The 20114-nt window shown below is 34.4% G+C and overlaps 1 protein-coding gene across 2 annotated transcripts in view; it reads left to right on the forward strand.

The window, feature by feature from the left end:
* The window catches only part of CTNNA2 (catenin alpha 2), a 1072635-nt gene that overhangs the window by 1024450 nt on the left and 28071 nt on the right, over positions 1–20114 (forward strand). For both annotated transcript variants that reach the window (XM_084900771.1, XM_084900770.1), the window contains exons 16-17: positions 5474–5579; positions 9353–9487. In XM_084900771.1, the coding sequence (XP_084756897.1) occupies positions 5474–5579; positions 9353–9487 (241 nt within the window). The remainder of the gene's footprint in view (positions 1–5473; positions 5580–9352; positions 9488–20114) is intronic.

Raw genomic sequence — 20114 nt, forward strand, 5'->3', positions numbered from 1 at the left:
TTTCTCTTGCTTAATTTTCTTTAGCTAAGACTTCCAGTACTGTGTTGAATAGAAGTGAAAGCCTTGTCTTCTTCCTGACCTTAGAAGGAAAGCTTTAGCCTTTCACCAATTGAGTATGAAGCTAATTCCAGGTTTTTAAATTTTCACTTAAAATGAAATAAAATTTAAAAAAAAATGTTTGACAGTTTCTTTTAAAACTAGAAGTGGATTTATCAAAGGATCCAGTAATTTCATTCTTGGGCATTTAGCCCAGAGAAATGAAAACTTAGGTTCACTTAAAAACCTATATACAAATATTTATAAAAATTTTATTTGTAATAGCATAAAACTGCAATCATATAAATGTCCGTCATTTGGGTAAATGGTTCGATTAAGTTTGGTATGTGTGTGTAATAGAATACTTTTCAGCAATAAATAGATTAAGCAACTTTGGAAAATCTTAAGGAAAATAATGCTGAGTGAAAAATATATGTATTGGTATCAATTCAACTGCATAATTCTATTGACATAACATTATTTAATAAAAAAAAAGTTACAGCAATGGAGAACAGATTAGTGAGTACAATTCAGGGGTTATCTAGGGTTGATTATCATTAGGAATGGGGTGAGTGGTATAGAGTTAGTACAAGAGAGCCTTGTGTTCTGTGCCTCAATTGTGGTAGGATTGACATGTAGATACACATATGATATAATTTCCTATAACTCACACACACCTACACACAAGTGCATGCATAACTGCTGAGATCTAAAGAATCCTTATGGATTTTACCAATGCCAGTTTCCTCATTTTGTTATTGTAATGTTATGTAAGATGTCAACTGGACTAATGGTGCATTGGACATCCCTACATAAATATCTTTGCAAGTTCCTACAAATACATAAATACTTCAAATGCGAAGTTAAAAATAGGAAAAGTTGAATAAAATTAAACTGAGTTTCTCCATCATATAAGCTACATTTTAAATGTTCTATAGTCACATGTGACTAGGGGCCACTATATTGGACAGTAAAGAATCATATATAGAACCTGTCCATCACTGCAAAAATTCTCTTGGATAGCACTGCTGTAGACATTATGATGTCTAAAGGAGTTTTAGACTTTACTCCCAACCTACGCAGTAACATTAAAAGAAAATGCTACCCCTATTATGTAAGCTGAATTCAGGGTCTTCTCTTTTAAAGGGACTGGTTATGACTCCACAGTTGTCACCCAGCTACTAATAAGGACTGCTGCACCACCTGGCAATGCAAACAGAATGAGTGATCTTAATCATCTATCCCACAAAATGATACAGCTATCTTTTCTAGCCCTTCCCTCTTTTCTGTTCATGATGTGGGGAAAGTGGGTCATGTCAGCGATTCTGTACTCTTAAAAATCTGGGCCTCTAGAATTCCTTAGCAGCATCTTGCATGGTGCTTTGAACCATGTAGTAGATATTCAGGATTTTTGAGATTATTCAAATAATTTTAATTCTGACTCATTAAGCCACATGTGTCAAACACACGGCCCGCGGGCCAAATCCAGCCCGCCAGGCCTTGCAATGTGGCCCGCACCGCGCTGTCATCACTGCACTCTGCTGTCAGTTTATGACATTGTCAGTTTATGACTGTTCAGTAAACCATTCGGCCCGCGATTTAGGCTGGATTTTAGATTTTGGCCCCTTCTCTGATTGAATTCGACACCCCTACATTAAGCAATGAGTGGGTACACCTGACTTTAAAATACTGATGAATGACTAGAATTTTTTATGTCAGTCAACTATCTTTTTTGTGCTATTTTTTCTATGTAATTATAATGCCTTCTGTATTTATATTTACATTTTAGGGTTTTTAAAAATATTTGTATATATTGTGAGATGCTTACTATAATAAGTCTAGTTAACATCAATTACCATACATAATATGGGCATTTTTTCTTGTAATGAAAATTTTTAAGATGTACTCTTATCTTTTAAATATATACTAGAATATTATTACATCTTAATGAGTTACTTTATAGCTGGGAGTTTTTACTTTTTGACTCCCTTCTCTCATTTCACCAACATCCCTCACCTCAGATTTCCATCAATCTTTTCTCTGTATCCAGGAACTTAGGTTTTTTTGGTTTTTTTTCTTTTTCTTTTTCTTTTTTCCCCCGAGGGGGCTGGTTCTGTTTGGTGGCTTTTTAAATTGAGTTTATTGGGGTGACACTGGTTAAAAAATTATATAGCTTTTATGCACAATTCTATAACATCATCTGTACACTGTATTGTATATTCACCACCCCTAAATATTATGGAAGAGTTTAAATAGCATTCTGATTATCATCTTTTTAAAGGTTTAGTGAACTATTATAAACCATCTGTATTTACTGTTTATTTTATTTTTTTGTTTTTTATTTTTATGAGCTTTTTCCAATAGCCTTATTTATTTCTTCCATGTAAACCAGAAAGTCAGTATTGGTAAATTATATATTCCTATAAAGTTATTTCATCCAGGTTTCAAATTTATTTTCTTGCATTTAAGAAAATTACTTTTATGATATTTTTAGTTTTCCATTTTCTGAAGTTATTTCACTCTTTCTCTTTTTTACATTTGAATATTTGTTCTAAGTATTTTTCCTAATTGCAATCTAAGTATATTCCTACATCAATTGTGCTTTAGTTCTTTTGAACTAGTTTTAGATTTATTTATTTCCAGTGTTTTATTATTTTCTAATAATTTATGCTTTTTTGTAATTTTATTAGTTTCTTCCTATTTCCTTTTTTAATTTTTGAGATATTACTGAGTTCATTATCTCTCACATGTTAATATCTGTAGGTAAAGTGATTTGTTTTCCTCTGAGATCACTGCTTTAGCCGTCCTCATAGGAATGAAATATATAGAGCAGAAGAGACTGATCAGTTGTGATTCAGGACACAGAGGTTCCAGTCCTAAGTCTCTCTGCATAGCATTCTCTCTGCAGTGTCTTCTTGGGCATGTCAGTCACCTAGTTTTCATCCTTGTGTTTTAATTTCAGTGGAAAAAGAGTGTTTGATGACCTCAAAACTTCTGTCTTGCTGTCCAGTTTTGTGACATGCATGCTTATTACCAGCTTATGACTTCAATAATTTGAATTGCATTTACAACATGAACTCTAAAGTTCTTAATAACAATCTCATAGTGAGTCTGTGAAGTGCAGCCTCTGATGTAATCACAGAGGACATGCTTCTCATCGCTCTTCTGGCTACGAGATGGGAGCCTGGGCCTCAAGCAAACTCAGTTCTCTATAAATTTTCTCCACTAACTTAGTACATTTTGTCAGAATCAATCAACTGTTGAAAGTTATCATGTAGGGTTTATGAATAAGTTTCCCCCAAACCCTGGGAAGATCTTGCTAAAAACAAACACATAGGATGGTTAGTTATGAAAAATCAGGCAGAGTGCAGCTAGGTCTTTGGGACTGGTTAAGATGAAGCCAAAAAATATCAACAAATGTGTCAAAATAAAATTGCAAAATAAATATAAGGTCTGAAAGTTACACAGAAATATATAATAATTAGAACATCATTAAAATAAAAAGAACATCATTAAACAGTGAGAGACTCTGCCTCTAAAATTCTTTTAAAGTAATGTATTTTTATTGATTCCAGAGAAGAAGGGAGAGAGGAAGAAACACCAATGATAGAGAATCATTGATTGTCTCCTGCATGCCCCACACTGGGGATCAAGCCCACAACCTGGGCATGTGCCCTGACTGGGAATCACACCATTACCTTCTGGTTCATAGGTTGATGCTCAACCACTTAGCCACGCCAGCTGGGCTAACATTCCCTTTAAAAATGTAAAACCAAAATATGAAAAAGTTTCTTTAGAGATAATTTAAAAAATAGTGTTAAGAGAATAGAAGCCAGATTATCACAGGATCTTTAACTCCTACATATTACATAAAGTTTACATATGAAATCCTTGCCTATATTTAAATATAAAAAATAGCAAGTGAAAAAAGTCAGTGTCCTTTGTGGAAGAGTTAATGTTAACACAGCAAAATAAAATATCTTAAGTTTTAAATTTCCCTATGTGTGTGTTTAAGGTTTGACATGAAAATAATATATTTTAATTTTAGCTACTAATGTAAAAAAAAAGTTGCAGAATATAAACTAGACCGGAAACTGAACAAAATGCCCCTCATTTACATTAATTTAAAATTTTCTATGTTATATTATTATGTAACAATCATTGCTCACTCTGAATAACCTATGTGTTCAAAATAAATCACATCTAAGTTTTGTCCTCATTTCATCACATTTCTAACTGTATTAATTTAGTTTTGTAGCTTTAAAAATGCATTTAATTCAGCCAGTATGGCTCAGTGATTGAACTACAACCCAGGAACCAAGAGGTCCTGGGTTAGGTTCTCAGGCAGGGCACATGGCTGGGTTGCAGGCTTGATCCCCAGTAGGGGGTTGTGGGAGGCAACTGACCAATGATGTTTCTATCTCATCAATGCTTATCTCTCTATCCCTCTCCCTTCCTTGCTCTCTAAAAATCAATCAAAACATTCAATTTCTTTAAAAAGCCTTGATTTTCAGATGCATCTAAGGAGACCAGGCTTAGTAGCAAAGCTAAAAGAAAAAAAAAAAGAAAAAATATATTTAATCTATTATATCTTAAGAAAAAAAGCAAGATATGTGCTATATTTTGTTTAAATATTTCTGATGCAGCACAGCTTTCTTTTTCTTCATAGTAAATATTTAAAAGAAGTGTAATATTAAATAGTGCACCTAATTGAAAACCTGTGAAAATATTGGGACAATGGTTTGGAAGCATAAAGACACCTACTGTCACTCAGTGTTTTGTCTGTTCCCTCATAAATCCGTCCCAGGAGCATGGACGCCAATGAGAGTAAGAGCTGAATCGAAGTCTGAAATTCTGGCTGAATAGTTCCCCACTGTGTACAAGAGACAGTTGCTACTCAGAGTGCCAAAGTGGACTTAACAATATGATAATAGTGTAGGGCATGGTATAAAAGACAATGCAAGGGCATTTATTTTAGCTAGTGTCTCATTTAAATTTAGAATTTATTGTGGCTTGTATGGACTTAATTGAGTTCATGACTTTTAGTCTGTTTTTCTCCTTTCTAAAATTGGAATGATGATACTTACTAGGGTTGCAATATAAGGTAGTGCATACAACAGCACAGGCACATGGTAAGCATTTCAATATTAAATTCCCATTGCCTTGTGGTAATCACCCTTTTTAGTGGAACACTGTCTAAACTATGTAAATTCATGTAAAGAATTAAATGTGAACCTACACATCTAAATAGGGATATTTCCTAAAGATTAATAGAAGTAAATTATTAATGTGGAAATTGAAATGAATCAAGAATACATTCTTCTAACATGACCAAAGAGACAAATACAAAAGCAGGGTCTTAGGCAAACAGTATGGTTGGTTTGTCTATTTCAAGTCATACAATGAACTTTTAATTACGTTGTATATGTTGTTTCAGAGGCAAAGGCCCATTGAAAAATACATCTGATGTCATTAATGCTGCTAAGAAAATTGCCGAAGCAGGTTCTCGAATGGACAAGTTAGCCCGTGCCGTGGCTGATCAGGTAATATAAGAGGGAAGAATCCTTGATTAGCACTTGGGTTCTGTTATGGGTTTTATCCACCCTACAAAATGCTGAAGAATGAATTGTACACAATCACTAACATTTCATAAACTGGCCTCTAACTCTGCTGAGACTGAGCTGATGGAGAAGGTGTGTTCAGTTCAGGAGTGACTCCTAAGGCCTATGATGAGCTGAAATCTGGAGGTTCTCAAGTATGGTTCACTGGGAGAGGAGAGCACTCACTACAGCCTGGAGAGTCGTGGAGTCTCCCAGCCACCCTCATTCAGAAATGCAGTCACACTGAATAAGGGAGAGGGAAAAGAAAGATGTCTGCATCTTGTTATCGAACACTGATCTCATTGTACTGATGCTCTTCATAATTATTTGTGCCCTCGTACAAATGAGACTAATCTGAACAATCGAGAACCTCCAGATTCCAGCAGCATTTTCATCCAGACTCAGAGGCATCAGAGATAAATAGAATTCTATTTTGTACTTTCAGAGCAAAAGAAGATACAGATTAGAATGATTCTTAATCTCACCTTTAATGTTCGAGTTGATTTCCTTTTCACATTTTTTTCATTTTATCTGGCTAGAATTGGAACTCTAAAATCCTGTTGTAAATATGTTTTGTTGCAGTAATGTTCCATTTCCTGGAAGGGTACTTTAGGCTATAGACTTTGCCAGATAAACTGATCCTCATTTCTTTAGTAACAGTGGATTACAGTTTGAACCATTTTAAAAGGAGAACGTCTTAAAATATAAGATTCTGAAATGATAATACTATATCCCACTATTATTTACATGGAGACATTATGAACATGAATCTGCTTACTCTAGACTACAGCACAATGGCGTTCTCCAGAGACATGGTACAGGATTGCTTCCTCCTCCAGAGTCTTCTATCATTTTGGGGTTGATTATAGATTTACTCCTCTAATCCTGAATATTAGGCTGTCCCTCTAAATACAATCTTCACCCAAGATTCTTAAATATTTTAAGAAAAATACATTATTAAAGTATTAAGATTATATTTAAAATAAGCTAATATGTTATCTCATTTTATTTTATTGTCTCAATATATTAGTCTCAGCTAATTCAAGGGAATATTTTTGCTTGCTTTTGAATTTTTGAGAAACAATAGTAAAGCGAATTCATTAAGTATTATTATAATTTGAGACACCTTTCAAATTTGTCGGGTTTGAGGACCAAACCATTACTGGATCGGTAATTTCAGGACAGTATCAACTGCCAGGCTTCCTGAAATTTGAAGCATAATTTGAGTTTCTTTCTACAGAGTTCTATATACATTCCAGAAAGTTCACATAAAAAAGAGAGACAATGGACTTACTTGAAAATGTGCATACATGCATGCAAATAAAAATGCACCAAGAAAGAATGCTGTATAGCCTTCCCCATGCCCCTCCCCCTACCCTTGCAAATGTTGAGGTGGGGAGGATGAGCAGAGTGAGCAGAGATGGTGGGTGGCCCTTAAAATGGTTTTATTTGGACAGACTTCTTCCTGGGAGTGAAAGTGAATGAAGTTTGGATGGCTTTTCCATTATATTCTGAATCTCAATGGCTAAATCTATGTCTCAACATGTTTTGTTTTGTTTTTGTTTTTTTTAATATATTTTATTGATTTTATACAGAGAGGAAGGGAGAGAGATAGAGAGTCAGAAACATCGATGAGAGAGAGTCATCGATCAGCTGCCTCTTGCACACCCCCCACTGGGGATATGCCCGCAACCAAGGTACATGCCCTTGACGGGAATCGAACCCGGGACCCTTCGGTCCCCAAGCCGACGCTCTATCCATTGGGCCAAACCGGTCCAGGCCTATGACTCAACATGTTTAGGCTAATAGAGCTCAATATTTTTATTTTTATTCTTGTTTTTTTATTTTGCATTTTTGCAACTTGAAGTATAGCCCCAAACAGTTTTGGTATCTGCAAAATGACACACAAATCCCAGGATTCTAAATGTCTTTTGATATTGTAACAAAGTATTTAATGCTATTTAATGATGACTTTCAAAGAGACAGATAAAGGTAGACATAACCCTCTGTTGGTGGCATTCTTACTGTCATAAGTGGTGAAGGAATTTGCAATTACCCCCTCGTTCTTTTGTCTGAACTGGACATTTATTTCTCAAATCATCCTATTTCCATGAAGTAAGACTTATTTTTCTTGTTTCCTCTTGCCTTTATTTGTGCTTTAAATGCTTCAGTTTAAATAACAGCATAGAACGAAAAGTACCGAGGAACAAATTGATTGCCTTTATTTTGCCTGAAAATATTTTTATGAAGATTTGAGATATGCACGCAATATAAACTTTTTACGGACTGTTGCATTTTTAATTACTGTTCCATTAGATAAAACTTTCAGTTTAATTTGCTGCAAGGTATTTATATCAAAAGACTAGTCAGCCCTCTAGGGAGATATCATTTTAAAGTTAATTCCTTTCAGTAGATGGGTCTCTGGAGTAGGATAAATATTACAGAATTAAATACTTTTAGAAAGCTAAAAAACAGTTTCTGTAGGTTTCTTTCTTGATAACTACAGTTAATGGGAGGGGAGGGAAATGCTATAATGATAAGTGTTATATACAAAAGAGACCCCTTTGTCATTTATTCAATAAGTGATTATGTCAAAATCACTGGCTTCACAGTACTAATGAAAATTATTTTCCTTGACCATCAAGGAAACAATTGAAGGGCTTTTTCTCATACTCTTAGTCTAATTAAGATACTTCACTGTGGCCTGCAGGTGTTTATTTCTTACAATGTTTCATCAAGGATCTCGTGATTATATGTTTTTTACAAGTGTCAAATTGGACCAGAACAATGGAATGGCCTGGAGAATCTCCAACTGAACTTTTGAAAGAGGACTTTATTTCAATGACTGGATAGCCATTGGCACCTCCGAAATGCCTCAGGGAGCCTTGTAAATGTCCTTGGAAATGTTCATCTAAGCTCAGTGTATTCGATGGACATCTGCCTGTTTAAATCGCAGATAATTCAAAACCCCTGGTTATAGTTGACTCTGGCACATCCAGAGTCTGGGATCTGTTGTCTCTCTTACAAGTGTTTCTATTGGTATCAACTTCATTCTCTTTCTCACATCTGTTTCTCTCACAGTGGTCATGATTCTTTTCAGTGTTTTGCTTAAAGGAAAAACTGTTTATCATGTTGCTAAAATTTTGATAAATATGAAAATCCAAAAGGTGTAATAGTTTTTTCCTTTCATGAATGGTGCATTTCTTTAAAAAAAAAAAAAAAAGTAAAGGAAACAAGTGATTTTCCCTTCCAACTAATTGAATTGAAGCTCTGCCCTTTTCTATGGCAGAGAGATTGTCTCACAGAGTGATTTCCTTCTAGCATGTGCTACTTTGGTTGTTTGTATTAAAATAATGTGCACATAGTAAACATTGAATGAGCCACTAGGAATAAAAATGGTAAAATACTTAGTTTCTTAACAGTTTTGAAGACAACTGATAAAATACCCAGAAACATGCTCAGAAGTCCCAATAAGACTTGCTGAAAGATCTTTACTATTCTCTTGGTAGAATTCTGTTCAAGTCCAACTAACTCTTCTAAACTATTGGCTCTGGTATTCCTAACACGCTATAGAAAGAATTTAAGTGAAATGGATATAATGAAAGTTGTATATGACACCGAAACCTTTTCTTCTCACCACAGCTTTCATCATATACCACGTGTTTGAAACTGAAGAGTGCGTACTAACTGAGATCACTGTTTTACCTGTTTTATAGTGTCCTGATTCAGCATGTAAGCAGGATTTATTAGCCTATCTTCAGCGAATTGCCTTGTATTGCCACCAGCTTAATATCTGCAGCAAGGTGAAGGCGGAAGTGCAGAACCTGGGAGGAGAGCTCATTGTGTCAGGGGTAAGCTGGGACGTGGGCTTCACGATTTCAGTTCCCACTGTTGTACCTCCAGGCGAGAACTCTTGGCAACAGTACTGCTAAAAAAAAAAAAAAAAACCACACTGCAGTGATTCATAGGGAGGTAGTTTTAAAATAAATGTTATCACAATTATTCCAGACCTTACAATAACTCACAAAGAGCGATTTGATTTTCCAATTACCCCGTGTTTATACTAGCTTTGTAAAATCTCCATTATTCACAAGAAACTAATTTCATAGTCTGCAAACTCATTGCCAAGCTGTGACTATTATAATTATTTGGGGCTTTGGTATGTTTACTCATTGTGAGTCGACATCCCTTTGTTAACCCAAGTAATTTTCATTCAGGAGCCAGCCTCTCTATGTGTGGATTGTGTTCACATGTTAGAGATGATAAAAACAATGGAAATTCATTCATCAGGTTCCAATGCATACTAGGTTTTCAGTAACCATTAAAAGTCACGATGTTTGAATGTAATCCAGGTTGATGTGCTGTTGCCAAAAACTAACATAGTTTTCAAACACTAACAATTATATATATATTTTTTACTTAATCACTCCCGTGTTTCCCTTCTCATGAAAATATAAGTATCTGATTCATTTCATCAAATGCAAAGAAATAAGTTCAGTGAATAGAAGGATCATGACTTCTTGGCAAGATTTTCAAATGTATGTGTTGAGGTTCTTCATCTTGGATTCTTCTCCCCCCCTCACTGAGTCGCTCTCTTTTAACAAAAGTTGCCATCTCTGGTTTTAAACTATTTGCAATCCTGAAGCATGGCTCTACCACCTTTAGTTCTTTTCCCAGTCAACCATGATGCTGCCTTTTGAAGTGTGGCATTACCAGGAACATAACCTTATCAATGTAGGAAATGCCTTGCGAAAATCACATTGGTCACGAAGCTCAAACCCCCCCCCGCCAAGCCATTAAAAAAAAAAATCATCAATTTGACCCTTTGATAAAAATATGTGGAAAAAATCATTCTTGAATCCAATTATTTCCTATATTGCCTGAGTTGCAGAAAACATAGCTGGGAAAAGAATTGATCTGGCTTGCATGGAGGTGCCATCTGGAAAGCCTGGTCCATGCAATCCCACCTAGAGCCTACTAAATTGGCTATTTTGTGCCTCTTTCCAAAGCATAGTCACCTCTTTGCATTTCCAAAATGATCCTGCTTCAACATTCTTCAGCAACCAAGTGCAATCTGTCTTGCAATGTGTCCCTTTCTGCCAAGTTGGTAACTACCAAGATTCTCTCTGCCAAGAAGTGAGTGAACAAAACATTGCATCTCCCTTGCTTCCTTTCTTCTCTTCAGCCTCAATGGTATAGTTTCCCATACCATTCAGCTTTCATGTCCATCTGTATATAGTACATGTGGAACTGAGTCCTTTTTGTTTAGCTTGCCTTGTGTGCTTTCATTTGTCATGTTCCAAATCTTATTATTTACATGGATGCACAAAAGCATCTTTTGTGGATCTCAGACTCCACAGCTTCATCTGGACAATATTTTCCTGGCAGAGTTGCTCTCCATCATCCTCTCAGTACCCATTATTCATCACTGCCTCCAGAGCTTCATTTCCATTGTCTTCCTCATTGAGCTGTAATCCGAACCATCATTGGCTTTTATCACTTGCACTGTTGGCATTTGCAAAGGTGTTTGAGATGGAGAAGCCCATTTCCTTCTTTGAGTCTTATTGGCAAAGAACAGAAAACCTTGCATGGGAGAAGGCTTCTATTAGAGGAATGTCATACAACTTTATAATAATTCTGAGTCAAATGCATTATAAGGGTTTGCTATATGTTGCTTGGTTATGGGCCCACTCTTGGCCTCCTCATGATTTTTTTCAAGCTTGATTGCTATTTGGTACCATACCTGCATCCATAGTCTGCTGTCTTTGCCACTTCTGCCTCCACCTTAGTCTGCATCTCCTTCACTGATGGCGAATGGAGAAAAAAGTCAATATGTTTATTTTGCAAAATAGCCCCAATGACTGCCTTCAAAGTTTTGAAAGCGTTAGGACTGTGACAATCTTTAAATGATTTTGCCAAGAAAGTGCATTCATGCTTTGGGCTCCATTTGTTTTGTTGTCTGGCATGACAAAGTTTGCTATATTTTTAAGGAGAAGCAACTATAGTGTAATGCATAATAAATGAAGACAAATAGTTAAACTTTTCTTGCTTTTCCCCTATGTTTATGTACATGGGATCAAAGCTGTGGTTTCTTCTCTGAAATATATGAAAGCCCCCAGTAAGATATATTCGTTGGAAGTCCAACTTTCTCCTAAAACAGAAGAGATTTGGACAGATGATTTCCATTTGGCCAAGAAAATGATTTGAATTTTAAAACTCAGAGCCATTTTTTTTTCAGTCTTCTGCTGGCATGATGAACATAAAATGTACATGTGCATAATAATATACCATGTTAGTATGTGATGTTTTGTGTGATTCTGTGGAGACACTGGGAAAGGCCTTTTCTGTTGTATCTTCCTTTTGTGTGAGAGGTAGATTTAGAAAATTCAATAGGTCTTGGGTGGAAAATGGGAGCAAATGTTCTTCCTGAGTCATGATGGGGAACTAAAATAAAGCAATTAGGATGTATGCTGGCATATGCTCATTCACACAACTGCTGTCTAAGAAGCACCATTAGTCTTCTGGCTGGCAACCAAGTTTTTAAATTCATTGGCTTAAACCTTTCTCAACAGCCAAATGGTCCCATTCTTATTAAATCTCAAAGTAGGAGATGCATTTGGGAGCCAATTCAGCTTAACTGGGTTGCAAGGGATGACAATAAAGTGGAAAAATAATTTAAAAATAAGTAGAGTGATAGCCCTAGCTGGTATGACTCGGTGGGTAGAGTGTCAGCCCACAGACTGAAGGGTCCTAGGTTTGATTCCGGCTAAGGGCATATACCTTAGTTGAAGACTCAATCCCCAGCCCTGGTTGGGGCGTATGTGGGAGGCAACCAATCAATGTGCCTTTCTCACATCAATGTTTCTCTCTCTGTCTCTTACCCTCCCTTCCACTCTCTCTAAAAAAGTCAATGGAAAAATGTCCCCTGGTGAGGATTAACAACAACAAAAAGAGTAGAGTGATAGAGATATTAAGTGATAGAGATATTAAAGACATAAAGGCCAGAAGATGAAATAATCTCTTAGTTTAAAAATTGGCTTTGTGTGCTTAGTTTGGTATTTGCTTATTATTAAGTCTCTTAATCCAGCTGACATGCATTTTGGGAAAAGAAATGTTAAAAAAAAGAGGGAAGGAATGAGGGAAGTGGCATGAAAGAAGGAAGAAGAGAAAACAAAGGAAAGAGAAACATAATGATAGTATATCATACAGTAGTTTCATGCAGGTAAGAGCTATTAAGCATGACAGCATTATATTCACCATGGGAGAAAATTTGAGCCAAAATGTTTCAAGTATGTAAATACATTTTGAATACAAATAAGTTCCAATGCCATGATATGGAAATTACCTGTATATTTGATTGTCATGTTTGTAATTAATTTTTGTTGACTAGATTTCAGAGGACTTAATGGGTTCTTTTACATTTAAAAACAAAGAGGTACACAAAGTTCTGGAGAAATCAAAAACCCATTCTAAACCTTCATTTATCTTTAGCTACCAAACGATTTATACTTTATTCATTATTCTGAAAAAATTAGAAACACTGATGTAGGATTTTAGAACACAGAATGCTGAACATCCATCAGCATTCTGATAAAACTGAAATATTCCACTTAAAAAAAAAAAAGGTTCAAATACAACAGGAGCCCCATTATAACAACAAAGCCAGAACACAAGAGCAATATCCCTGATCTGGTCAGGAGTTTGATCAGAGAAGGAGGGACTTTAATATAAATTAGTGATAACTCCACAAGAAAATACTAAAAATTTAATAAATTTCTTTGCATACACGTCCTTTTTTTTCAGAAAAAAAATGTTTTTAGTGATTATTTAGAGAGGAAGGGGGAGGACATATATATATGAAGAGAAACATCGATTGGTTGCCTCCCATTTGCACCCTGACCAGGGACTGAACCTGCAACCTGGGTATATGCCCTGACTGGGAATCGAACCAACAGCAACCCTCCAGGGCATGGGATGAAGCTCAACCAGCTGAGTCATGCTGCCCAAGGCTGCATATATATTTTTTATACTAATGAAATATAGAAACACAGTTTAGAGGTGAGGAATATTAGTTCCCTAAGTGCTCATGGTGATTGAATGGAGTCCTAACCTGTTCCTGAGGAATTGACGACCCTAATATGCACTTTTGTTCTTTGCCTTTTAAATCTCTTCTTTCCAAATGTAAATCCATTTCAATTGCATTATGGAGAGAGGTTTGACAAGGTGAGCAAGTGTAATTTGTGACATTGATAGGATTTGAATTGGTGAAGTGAAAATTGAAAATTGGAGAATAGGGGTTAATTACAGTTATTTATTTGTACCACCTATATTTCATGTCATTTAAAAAAATAAACTCGGTTAAAGGATAAAATCAACATGAATAGTTATGATAAGAAATGAAAAACATTCAGAAAAATACAGAAACTGATAATATTCAAATCAATCTTCCCTAACATTGGCATATAATCAAAGATACATGGATATGCTCACACATACATCCAAGAGATACACTTGATTTGACATTTACTCCATTACCCCCTGAATAAGCAATAAGAAAAAAAAAAAGTTGACAACTATGACATGCCTAATCCAATACAATTCAGGGAAAAGAAAATGTGCGATTTAGTTGTATAATATATATATATATATATAGTTTGTAAACATTGTGATTTGTTGAGATGAAAGTTGCATTCCATTTGAAAAGTTCCATTTTTCCTCAATAAAATGTGTATTTTGAATTGAGATGAAACAGTCCTTTGAAATAAGCATTGTGCCTGATTATGCAGACCTGTACTTTAAGCAACTCTTTTCTGAGAATCTCCTTTTTATATCTTCTGATCATCTTTACTGATCACAGTGTAGTAGTAATGGGAAAAAAAATCCAAATTTCTAGCTATTTTAATTAGGGTTTGGAATGCATCTTTGTGCTCATTTTATCAGAGGGGTATGTGTTCAGGGGATTTAATGCAGTTCCAAAGAATTTTATCCACATCTTTCAGAGGAAAGGCCATTAAATATTTGTGAAGTATTTGATCTAGAAAGAGTAGGAGAGTCCAGAACCAAAGAGTAAGATAAAAACAAAGTTCAGATTACAAATGTGGATAGAGGGATAACCATAAGAATACCAAATAGTTTCTTATTATTTGCAGAATGGCACAATTTTTGCTAGTAAGATGGATTGTTTTATAATTCTATCTTTCTCCTAAAAACATACCCCTAATCTGATAAGATAGGAAAAATATAACCATTTAATTCTGATTGCTGCATCATTTCTTCCTTGGTTACATTCATATTAGTGTACATGTCTTTAATTTTTTTGTAGTCCAAATTATGCAAACTTTTAGAGAAAATAAGCCATCAGTGGTTTTTTTTTTTTTTTTTTTTTTCCTGCAAACTCATTGTCCCAGTGTTATAAAAGTGACATTTAACAAACTCCCGGCATCATTTTTGGAAGATAAGTCAAAACCTCTTTGGGTGTCAGTTATCATTGAAAACTTTTGTCTATTCCACCACATCTGTGTAGGTGTCTCCTCAAGTAGTTCTGTGCAAGGGAGGATGGTATACTGCTTAAGATGTGGCTTTTCAGTTAAAACACCCAATGACAGTAACCCTGCACTTACCAATGTGATCCATTCTATCCATTGAAAATGGTTATTCATTGATGGAATTAAACCAGTTGATTATCTTACTGAATTGTTTTATGCATAGAAAAAATACTTTATATTATAATGCTCTCATCCCAGAAAAAGAATAAATAAAAAAATAGACTCTAACTAGTACATGAACCAAGCATATAACCCTTTTGCTCTGACCTGGAGAGAGAGAGGAAACTGACCTAACTTGGATCTCTCAGATTGATTGGATTGCATCACTTGTAAGAGTAGAAAGAGTTAGTGGCTTTAAGAAGACATTTTTGCCTCAGATATTCCTGACTCAGAAATGTCAATGCCATTACCTGTTATTCAGTCATTGAACTTTCATTCATTTGGATTTTAGAAGTTTTATAAAGCTTTGAAAATCCTCTAGTTAAAAAAAAGGCAGGCATGTAATTTACATCTTAATTTATTAGCAATTAATGCCTTAGATTCAGTTAATATTCTGCGAATTATGTGGCAGCCAATGAATGATAATATTTTTTGGAAACATGAAAATTAGACACATGGGAGATACCTTGCCTAATGAGGGACAATGATATATATTTTAATATCTGTGAAACACTAGCAACCCTATTTAAGAAGTAATGGCTTATAACATTTTCTCATAAGACATTATTCTAATTTTTTCAAATATATTTTTTGACCTCAAAGAGGAAGGGAGAGGGAGAGAAATAGAAACATCAATGATGAGAATTATTTATTGACTACCTTCTATATAATCCACACTGAGGATCAAGCCTGCAATCCAGGAATAAAAACTTGACTGGAATTGAACCCTCGACCCTTCAGTCCACAGATTGATGCTGTATCCATGGAGCCAAACTGGCTAGGGCCATTATTCTAATTTTGAGATACTGTCTGAATGTGGCAATTGTCAGATTTTATTCAAAGATGTTCATTAATACCTTTTAAATAATGTCTGTAGTAGTGTCATAGGACTACCTCCCCCTCCCCCTTTTTAAACTAGTTTTCAATATATGAGGGCAAATTCAGTATACATGTTCCCTTTAATTGAACCAATTATGGGAATCTAAGGTCTTGAGTGGATACCTTTATTTAGAAACAGTACCTGTAATTCAGTTCTTGCTTTCTGGTTTTCCTGTATACATTTGAATCTGTCAGCTCTAGACAAGAAATACATTAACTTGAATTAGTTACATAAATCCATTGTGATTTTCTTCATTGTTGTTCCTACTTGGAGATGCCTCAAAAATTCCTGGACTGAAGGGAATTGAAGAAAAAAAACAAACACGTGAACAACTTAATATAAAAATAAAAGATAAATTTTAAAACCATAATATAAATATTATCTGGGGATTTCATTATTGATTTTGCAAAATTTTTCATTACCTCAGATAATGAAATATAAAAGAAATAAGGAGACCCCGCATAGCAAAGCAGAAACAGAATTTTTAAATTCTATACTAGGTTTTATAAAATTTTGAGAATATTTTTCTAGAGGAAAATGTTTTTAAATGTTTCCATATGTTGTTCCTAATTTCTAATTTCTAAAGATTAATCCTACTTTCTAATGACAAAACTAACAATTAGAATTTTAAAGAGTTGTATTATTTATATAATTATATTTTCTGATTCACTGAATTCATCATTTCTATTGCATTCCAACTACATAAAAGGCATAGTGCTAAATATTGGTTGGATAAAAGCATTCAAAGACCTTTATCTCTAGTAGCAAATAATTTTCCTGAAAAAGATACATTTTTTCCTGTTCATTGTGCTTTTATTAGATTGTATAGTCTATTGTTTGTTGTTTTTTAAGGTTTTGTATTTTGTTTGTTTTTAATCTTAGTGTTCAGTATTGTCAGCCAAAAGAGCAGGGTGTTGATAGCTATCTCTGTGTATTCACTGTGTTTCTTGGTTTACTATATCCTATAAGTAAAAATGTGTTTAACTTACTATCATTTGCATTTTGCCCTTACATATTATTTTGCCAAATGCTTTCTTCAGTTTAACTTAAATGATTTATGAAATATGGCTTTGATCACAGCCCTTTGAAAAGAAATATGTGCCATGCTATGGCCCATGTATCTTACAAATAGGAATGACTTCTGGATGGGCAATGTGGCATTTTCTTGGTTCAGATATCTTTTATGCTTCAGAACACATTTGTCTTACTCAATTTTGAGCAGTCATATTTCTTCTGGATAATAAATATGTTTCAAATGTTTTATACCAATCCTATTTTCTTGAAGACAAACTTTCTTAATTTAGACTTTCATCTTCTCTTACATTATTAATACTATGTCTTATTTGATTGCTTTTCTCTGACTACTTTCATCTGTGCAGATGCCTTACTGATAATGAACTTGACTTCCTGGAACTCTGGTTAGATGTTCTGTCAAATCTGCACAACTTGTCTCTTGACCCCTTTCATCCATGTCCTTTTGCAAACCTGTTTTGCAAATGAGAGATGATAATATGCTGGACAAGTTTCAATCAGCAACATCTAAGAACCATGTACTTTTTCAAACCTAAGGGTCTGTATATGAGAGAGAATCATAAAACTAACTCAAAACATAATCTCTTTTATCTCAGAACCCCTGGTTCAAATCTGTTGCTATCAAAATTGGATTCTCTCTTGTAATTTCTCTTCAGTAACATTTTGATCAAATTGCATGCCACTGCCTGATTATGGCTTCCATGGTGAATTATTTCATAAATACCTCGGCAGGTCATTCTTTCAGAGTGTACACATTGTTCGACCTTACTCTTCTCAATTCTTTTCACTAAGAAATAAAATAAAAACACTTTGCTTTCAACAAACAAAAAGGTAAAATCAACTCTATATCTCTCTGGTCAGAGCTGTTATATTCATGACTTCAGTAATGGGGTCTCTTGACTGAAATTTTGCAATTCATATCTTGTCTTAAAGGGCGAACTAATCCATTCAGTTAATGCCATAAAAAGCATGCATCAAATCCACAATTGATTTTCATAAACAATGTCAAGAAGCTAGATCCTAAGAATAGTTGGAAATTATCTAATCCCAGCATTGCATTCTTTGTCAAAGAAAGGTTTGTTATTTTAACTAATATAACTAAAGACATCACATTCAATCATACTAAAAAGTCAGCACAGTTCACCACTCTGCATCCTTTTGATGCAGCCTAGTTTTGCATTGGGTTCCTGAAGTCAGGCTCCAGTTTCCAAATAAACAACAGATAATAAGAAATAACAATAGATTATAATCTAATTCTAGTTCTCTTTGTTCTAACATTTAAAAAGTGTTTAATCCCATTTTTTATTTTAATAACACAGGGGGAAGGGTACTTTCTTTGTTAGATAGTACAAGTCTTAACCTGTTTCATGGAAGAATGGGAAAGTGCATCAGTATTCTCAAAATAATGAGCTTTAAATTTTGTATGAAAGGTGCTATGATACAAATAAGTTTATAATAAATAATCATTTTGAAATTGAGAAATAATAATGGCAAAAAAAATCTGTTTAATGGCCAAAAAAATTTTTTTTAAAAAACCAAATAGATTAATTATAAAGCATAAAATAAAACAAGGGTAGGCCAACTAGTCAGTGATCTAATATGTAGAAATTGGAAGACAATAAGACTGTATAGGGCCATTAATTGGGAAATCTCATGCAACAAAAACTGTCAAATATTGAAGTTGAATTTATACTTGGAATTAAAAAAAATGGAAATAGAATAATGAAAATATAAACAGTGTATTATTGTATCTCTAATATTAGTATAGAAATAGTCAAATATAAGGAACATTTTTTATCTCATAGCCAATTTTTGTTTTTTTTCTATTCTATTATCTTTAATTCTCTCAGGATATTCTTTAAATGTCATTAGCATTCATTTTGAAGTAAAGGATGACAGTAATGTTGCCAAATCTGTAACTAGTTTGAATTTTGTTGCTTCTGTGTTTCAAAATATTCTCTAATTTGTCAATTTTTCTTAATTTTAAATTTTGATTACCAAATGCACTTATCTATTCAGTGAGATAAGGATGACAGAACTAGAAATAGAACTACATTGACTTAAAACAGAAGGGAATAATTCCAAATTGGGAATTTTATCTGCATTCAGAAATAGCCAACTAGGCATCACCCATTTATTATGCCATGAATTACAGCTGTTATTTTGAATCTTTATTTTTGCTAAAATATTTTGATGGCGAGGGCGATCTGGCTTCCATGTGCATGGTTTCTGGACCTGCCTATTTTTCAATATCACCCCTTCCTTTTGTTTTATTGTAATAACCAATTAACAACTTTGAATAGTTCATATTTTAAACTTCTAAATCTTCATTTGCAAAAATGAAACAAAACGCAAAAACAAAACAAAACACAAAAACCTTGCTTCTCTCCACATAAATTTTCCATCTTAGCTGTTTAAAAAAATAGTTTCAGAGGTGTAACTAGATGACTATAGCAGAACGGCATGTGACAAAAATGTTTGTCACTTCACATCACTGAGGCACTTAAACTTGACCTCTCAGAGCAGCAGTGCAGTGGACCTTATGACTGTAGAAACCTTGCTGTTTTTCTCCAGTTTTGAAGGTGGGCTCTAATGACCCCCTTTAGATGTATGTGATATTCAGCATAAATGGAAAAATTTAGTCAAGACTATCAGTAATATTTTATGTCAAAATAAACTTCCTAAAGGTAGACATAGGCATTGGTTATGGCTTATCTTTGAAATTGTGCTTATCACACAATCCACCCATGGATGCAAAATTGAAGAATAAAAAGAGTTGCAGTTTTAGCAACAATGAATGCCTTAGTTCTTCAGTGATTCCAATTAAAGAGGTAAGTATCCCCTTACTATCATTACTGGCTG

The sequence above is a fragment of the Pipistrellus hanaki genome (genome assembly GCF_964339955.1).
Source record: "Pipistrellus hanaki genome assembly, chromosome: 12".
Taxonomy (NCBI): Eukaryota; Metazoa; Chordata; class Mammalia; order Chiroptera; family Vespertilionidae; genus Pipistrellus; species Pipistrellus hanaki.